The sequence below is a fragment of the Nicotiana tomentosiformis genome, chromosome 2 (genome assembly GCF_000390325.3).
Source record: "Nicotiana tomentosiformis chromosome 2, ASM39032v3, whole genome shotgun sequence".
Taxonomy (NCBI): domain Eukaryota; kingdom Viridiplantae; phylum Streptophyta; class Magnoliopsida; order Solanales; family Solanaceae; genus Nicotiana; species Nicotiana tomentosiformis.
In genome coordinates, this window is record NC_090813.1 from 67082314 (window position 1) to 67090054 (window position 7741).

Below are 7741 nucleotides of genomic sequence, written 5' to 3' on the forward strand. Positions count from 1 at the left end.
AACAACTCCGTAACTTTCCGAAATTCAATTTCGACCACACGTACAAGTCATAAAGCATGAAGTGAAGCTACTTGAGGCCTCAAACTGCCGAACGACGCGCTAGAGCTCAAAATGACCGTCCGGATCGTTACAGTATTTTCGAATATCAAGAGACTATAATATAAGGATTACAAGGGAATTTAATAAATGGAGGATCTACAGTTCTTTTCCTTTTTTTTTTCTATGGGATACTGGTCGAATTTATTGTAGATAAATACAATAAACAAAATATTTGGTAAATAACGTCACCTCATTACTAAAATATAAAGATAGTTGTCTATCATCTATTATACGCTTTTACTTTTAAGTTTTGTTTGAACATGTCTTTCTCAAAATCAAAACGTTAGTTCGACAAAAACTATGCGTTTTTTAATTTAATGTTTCCACATTATTCATTATGATGACCCTGCGATTCCAAATTCCACAAAATGAAGAAAATTTTGGAATTGATCGAAATAAAAGAAAAGGTAGAGTACTTGCACAAATATGCTTCTCATAATTTTATTTAGACCAAAAAAAACATCGTCTCAGGAATATAAATAGCTATATGAATAACATTTCTTCACGCATTTACACAATCACTTTAATTTGAATGACTTAAAAAGCATACCAACTTTTGTACGTTATTACCAACTTAAAACTCCACCAACTTATACCCGAAACTTTCTAGCAAGAAGCAAGCAGCTTTTAAATTTACATGACTAGATTGTAAGCATTTTTTTACATTATCAATTGATGAATCTGAAATCCCAGTTGTAAAAAAAAAATTGCATTATTTATGTATGACTACATCTTTTTTTATGATGTGTGAGATTGTATACGTGAAGCAAAAATCGTAGTTTGACATAAGTGAAAATTAATCTTCTGACAACCGTGAGTCGTGACCATGTAGAACAGTAGAAGAGTAGGATATATAACGAAACATGCTAGCTGGTGATGGCAGATAATATGCAGTTTATCTGGAAGAGATCTGTCGGCTTTTATCAAGCTTCATATTCTTCAAAATTGAGTAAATTTCGTCCAACTTCTCGCCTTCTTCTTTGAGTGCAACAAGTATTTGTTTCCGATCTCTGCATGTTTGTATTAAGCCATGAACCGAAAAGAACTTGAGGGTGGAGTTTTCAAGATCCGCCAATTTCCTAGAATAGTACCACCTTTTACACAGATTGTAACGTTTGATTTTCGAGCATTTACGAACAAGCTTCTCCCCTTCCTCCAATCGCTTCTTGAATATCTCAATCTCTGATTCTCTGCCTTCCAAGGCTTTGTTCAGTCTCTCTATATCCTCAAGCACAGGCTTAACTGACAGTAGGATCGAATTTAGTCGTCTAAAATTGGAATCGAAACAGACGGAAGTTTGGCCAGCTTGTGAGATTGATTCGGATAACATTCTGAATGCTTGTCCTAAAGCTGCACCTCCGATGAGATTCCCGGCCATTTATATATACTCTGAAAATTATGGCCAGTTGAAGACGTTAATTTTCTTTGTCAAGAGTCAGGTATAAACGTGTAGTCGTCGAAGTGATGATGTTCAAATGCTGAAGATGTTTCTCGGGCTGTTCTACGAGTTGATAAATTCTTGGGTTTCTATGAAGCTGCAGGGAGAAGAGAGAAGGGAAATAAGTTGGAAAGTTCTTGCTTGTTGGGTAGTTGACTTTCCTTAATTTGTATACGTGTTTTTCATTCTTTACCATATTCCTTAATGCTTCGTTGTTGTGTCGAATAGAGGTTGGTATTTGGCCATTTGTCTTGTTTGGTATAGTAAAATAGGAGTGGCGTGGAACTGGAAACAGGTAAATGTATTGATAATGTTAAACTTTTGTGATACTGACAATAATTGTAAGTTAAATCAATTGAAGAGAGTTTAATTTATATATATTGATATTTTTACAGTTCTTAATAGGTAATTAGAGAAATATTTTCCAGAAAATATTCTGATTTTTTTTTTGCATCCTTTAAATAAAAAAATTTAAAATTTGAAAGTAAATGATGAACAGTTTTTTTTAAAAGTTTGTTTTAGAAATATAAACCACTTTAGTTTCAGTTTCCTTGCTTCTTCTGCATCTTTCTGCTTCCTCTTTTAGGAACCAAATATATTGCAATAAGTTGCTGCTGTCACAACTCACAACTACTAAACTTTTTGTGCCTTTTCATTTTTGGCCTATTTCCTTTTACTTGGGTAGTATTTATATAATTCAAAGAAGTCCAACTATTCAGAAATCGTCTTAAGAGGGAATACTAACAGACCCTCCAACCACATGAAGACGTAACGTAGCTAATTAATTTTTAAAGGAATATGTTGCCTTCACTTGTTCTTTTCCGTTCACTTTCATTTCTTATTGTTATCAACTTCGCAATAATTATAAGTCTTTGAGAGGAAAGAAAAGGCTAAGAGCATTTCCAAAGGAAATTCATAAATAAGAGCATGAAGGGGAAAAAAAGAAAAGGCTAAGAACATTTCTAAGTATTTTTATCTATAAAAGTTGACTTGTAATACGCTTGATTTAGTTTGAAATTATTATGCAAATGCTATTTTTAAAACTTAAGGAAGTGAAGTTTGAATGTAATAGAACTCTGATCCCAGAGCATGTTATATTATGACTCTAAATAGATGCAGTGTGTTCTGACATGGAAAATTTTCTGTGGACAAGAGATATATTTGTTGGAGCAAGCTAAGAACAAAGAAAAAGGAGGAAAAACCATTCAGGTCAGGGGCGGATGCACATTTAATCAACGATGTCACGCGACACCGCTTCGTTAATTTTTTTTACTAAATATATATATTAATACGGTGAGGAAGCAAATAAGTTGGAAAAGATGACACTACTTAACATAAATTATTTCTTGGCGTATTGGTTATGTGTTTGATTTTGCTCTAAGAGATTAGAGGGTTAAACCTCAACTAGTGCATTTTTTTTTAAATATTTGAGAGAGCATATGTGGTTAAAATTTGTGATGAAGTAAAATTGAACTTAAGACCTTTTCTAACTTAAAAATCAACAAAATTATTAGACTAAGCTATTTTTTGTCTAAAATATGATATTTAAAATTATTATTCTCGTTCTTCTATAGTTTTCGACACCGTTTACAAATTATTTTGAGTATGCCCCTGATTCTGGTGCGCACATAACCACCGCAACGCGCTTAGGGGTCGTTTGGTAGGAGGTATTAGAAAAAATAATGCAAGCATTAGTTTTGTGCATTACTAATACCTTGTTTGGTATATTTTTTCAACCTATATATAACTAATACTTGCATTAGTTATACATCATACTTGGTATTAGCCTATGTATAAGTAATGCATAAAAAATCATGACATTAGTAATACCAAGGTTATTAATGCAATGCATTAGTATGGTTAAAGACAAAATTGTCCTTAAAGTCCCTTAAAGCTAGAGAATATGGAGGGCATTTTTATAAACAACTATTTTTCTTAAAAATTATGCATTGTATTATAATTTTTAATACACCACACCAAACAATTTATAAAAAATAATATCTGCATAACTAATGCTTCCATTACTAACTCATGCATTACTAATCTCTGCATTACTAATACACTGTATTCTATACTATTCTTATTCACCCTACCAAACGACCCCTTACAATATTGTGCTGCGGTACATTGTGGAGGGCTGGAGGCTCAGGTAAAGTTTCCATAGCGTCCTGATGGAGGCAACATGACGACTTTGAGTTGGGCGTATTTGGGTGAAGGGTTGTTGACGGTCTATACAAACTTGTTTTTAATTTTATGATCCTATTTTTTTTTACACATAAGAGATCTTTCTTTTATACATAAAAGATTTTAAAAAGAACACTTTCTTAATTTCAACATTGTAAATGGTCATTAGGCTCATTTTCTCGTTGTCGATTCATGTGAAGCCATACTCATTTTCTTATATTACACTTCTTACGTTCATTTTTACTTGTCCACTATGCTAAAAATAGATTTTTACTTCTACTTGTACATTTTAGCAAATCAAGAGAAAGATATTTTTTTTCAACAACCATACTTGGGGCACTGTATCAATTATTGAGACTATTTATCAGTATTAGGAGTTAGTCCCTTCATTCACTTTTACTTGTCCAGTATTTCAAAAATAAGTTTCACTTTTACTTGTCACTTTTAGCATATCAAGAGAAGACAATTTTTTTTCCTGTTATACCCACAGTATTAATTACTCATTTCAAATTATTTTTTTAAATCCATTAAAAATATGCATAAATTAATATGGGTATCATGATAAATTATGTACTTCATTTATTATTTCTTAAGGGGTGTGCAAAGACCATAATGGACAAGTAAAAGTGAACGGAGATAATATATGATAAAATACATACTACAATTATTATTTCTTAAGAGGCGTAAAGTCAATTATTGACGAGTAAAAGTGAATGGAGAGAATTATAATAATGCGTATATCTGTCCAAAATTACTTAAATATACGTGTGCGTATTCTAGCACAAAGAATCTTATGATATGATGCAATGATTTCTAGGTGCATATGTGCAAATAAAGTTGGGATTTCAAATCCTATGTCGGCATTGCTATTTTTTCCTTTCGTTTTGTCCTTTTAAAAAAAAAAATTGTGCCCACCCATCGGAATTATGACCATGTATGAAATCTCAATTAAGTATTTGTTTTCTAATTTTTGTTTGATTTGATCTTTCAAAATTTCCAAGTTTTGACAGATTAAAATTCCTATTCTACTTTTATATAGTCAAATCAGAGGTCAATTTTAAAACTTGTAGGAGAAGAGGATGTATCATATAGTCGACGGTTTAGCTAATCCAAACAATTGCGACGCATAGTGTAGATATGATACTAAAATTAGAAGAAAAAAATGTATTTGAACATATAATTTCAAAAATATAATAAGATCATAGTAAAAACTCAAAAGTTTAACCTAAATAGTGAATTTTGGATTCATCTTTTCATATAATAGTGCATCAATCCTCTTAAAAATCTGAATTTGCCCGTACTAATTTGAGTCATAACAATTAGACTTTGCTCTAGAGTAACTCCTACCAGATTACGCGTATTTTCACTACGAAGTTGCAAATTAAATTAGTTTGACTGGCTTTAAGATGGGAAAGTGACCTAGTACTAATTTTGTGTCCTCTGGCCTCCAGGAACTAGATGTTTCAAGCTTCATATTTCATCCAACGTAACTTTCTAATTGAAGTTAGTCGTATTAAATGATAGTCCTGGAAGGGACACAAGATTATATACCATGAAATATTATTTCAGAACAAATAAAGATTATATTTTTTTAATAAAAGTTATCAAAATTCTTATTAATAAGTTGATGTCACAAGAAACAGGATACTCATTTAGAAGAAAACGAGAATGCAAGGTCCAACATACATAGTATGGTTGTGCCTGAGTATACGACACTTAGGGCTTAATTAAGCGTTAATTAAGCAGTAGGGAAAGAAGCCCGAGTAGCAAGGCCACAAACTCCACCATCTTCAATATCTCTAGCCATTCTCATAAATCCACCTTCACCCCATTTCTCTCCCCATGAATTCTTCACCAACCAATAGTTAATTCCATCCTCAGTACTTGTTCCATACCCTACCACTGTCACTGCATGACGTGAAGTCATCCCACATTTCCCATTGAAAATTCCACCGTTGTAAAAGCGAAATTCATCACTGCCGATAGTAATACCTGCAGAGACTGGCTGATTTGCCACTGCCTGTAACAGTGCTGATTCACTTGCATCCACACTTCTGTATCCTGATATTGTAACTACACTTGATTCTGCCTTTTGACTATCGCATGTCCCCGGGATTCCTGTGTATGGGTAATTTGATTCTGTTGTGAGACCTCCGTTTTCAGCTATGTATTCAAATGCTTCAGTCCTGATACCACCCCCACAACCATCGTTATTTGTGTTCTCGCAATCTAGAAGTTGTTGTTCAGATAGTGAAACCAAATCACCAGTTTTTATCTGGTTTATTCCTTCCACTGCTGCTACTGCAGAAAATGCCCAACATGACCCTGCAATATAATTTTTAATTTTCAAGTAATATGACTAGCTAGTAATTTATCAATTGATTTGGAGTTTAGGTTTTGTGGACCGACAAAGTGACACAGTGCATTGATTTTTTATATCATCAAATTAATCGAGTACTAGGTAACTCTTTACAACAATAATAACCGAAAAAATAGAGTAATAACATATCAACTACAGTATAAAAAGTAATTAATATGCACTTTGATTCGTTTTTTTTTTCTGTTGGGATCGACTTACCACATCTACCCTGGTCTTTGACGTCAGTAACAGCACCTTTCTCTCTCCAGTTCCAACTATCAGGAATGGTAATTTTACTTTCGTAGCTGAATGGTTGCAAATTTGATGTCTTTGGAAGGAAAGATAGATTATTATATTTACCAACCATAGATTGGAACTCCTCGTTAGTAAGATCTGCAAATTTATTGAGGCCAAGCTGGTAAGAATGAGTTGCATCATTATTGAAAGAGTCGATAAAGTCGACATTTTCTTTAAATATGTTGAATCGCTTTGCCTTTTCAACATCATCTTTATACACACGTCCATGGTTGCTCATCCATTTTTCATGCCTTTCGAGCATGGAATACACCTGCAAGTCACGGGATGTGGCCTGGAACCCAAAAATTCCGACCACTAGCAAAATTGCAACAAGGCTTAACCTGCAAAATTTCAATGCCATTGTTAAAATCTGAAACTATGTTATACCAAAAGAAAAGATGAGGTATCAGAATTCCTGAAACTAAAACTTTATGAAAAGGCATTTATAGGAGTAAATGTGAATTATTTTCCACAATATGCGATAGGCGTTCCCACTATGATGTTGATCGAAGAATTGATGGAGCAAGCTAAGTTCTCATGCCATTTCATTTTCTGTACGGGTCCACCTATGTTTTTTCCAGCTTTTTGTGGCCTACGTATGCATGGATATACTAGTATGAAATAATAGGCGTTTAGACAAGTAGATTTTTCTTCCTTGACAGTAACTTGCTTCGAATTAATGGTAACACTTGCAAGTCAATAAAATAGTAATCAATCCTAGCTAAGAAAATTGCATATCAATACTATGTACTAATTCCGTTTTGTTTTGTCGAATATTATTGCAGATTTGCAGTTATATACATGCCTCTTATCTGTTTTCCAGCTCGAACATCAAACATTATCCATTAACTCACCCAAAAAAATAAATCTTCCCTTCAAAAGCCTTAACATGTTACATGAAAAATTATTAATTAGATCAAATCTGGCCATTTCCCAATGTTTTATGTTTCTTAATTAGTAGAGTTAGTTGGAAAAGGAAATTAATTAATAGGGTTTGCATACTAATCCCACACACTTACACTTCATATTAGATGGATCATAATTTTAATATCGTCTTAATAATATATGAACATGGATTCTCAGTACCAAAGGAGTTATATGAAAGGAAGTATCACGCCAAGGTCAAAATAAGCTAAGTTGCAAACTCTTCGTCCTGCTAAGCTATCTCTTTCCTAATTTGCTTCCTGTTTCTGCTTATTACAGTTCCCCTAAGGACATGGAAATTAAAGGAACCACTATCCTTGACTACGAAGTGAGAATGTACTTAATTAAACCAATCTCCATTGTCGTTGTTCTAACATAACCATTACTTCTATTTAGAAGCAATATTGATCACACAATTTTATGGTCTTAATTTGATTATG

The 7741-nt window shown here is 33.0% G+C and overlaps 2 protein-coding genes across 2 annotated transcripts; both read right to left on the reverse strand.

Annotated features, from left to right (window-relative positions):
- Positions 1–994: 994 nt before the first annotated feature.
- On the reverse strand, positions 995–1477 carry LOC117279873 (RPW8-like protein 2). Its single transcript, XM_033659487.2, has one exon. The coding sequence runs from the start codon at positions 1475–1477 to the stop codon at positions 995–997; it is 483 nt and encodes a 160-aa protein (XP_033515378.1).
- A 3874-nt stretch (positions 1478–5351) lies between these two features.
- LOC104109293 (senescence-specific cysteine protease SAG39-like) lies at positions 5352–6803 on the reverse strand. Its single transcript, XM_009618549.4, has 2 exons — positions 6300–6803; positions 5352–6046 (listed from the first exon to the last, which is right to left on the reverse strand). The coding sequence occupies exons 1-2, from the start codon at positions 6736–6738 to the stop codon at positions 5460–5462; spliced, it is 1026 nt and encodes a 341-aa protein (XP_009616844.1). The 5' UTR covers positions 6739–6803; the 3' UTR covers positions 5352–5459.
- Positions 6804–7741: the final 938 nt, after the last annotated feature.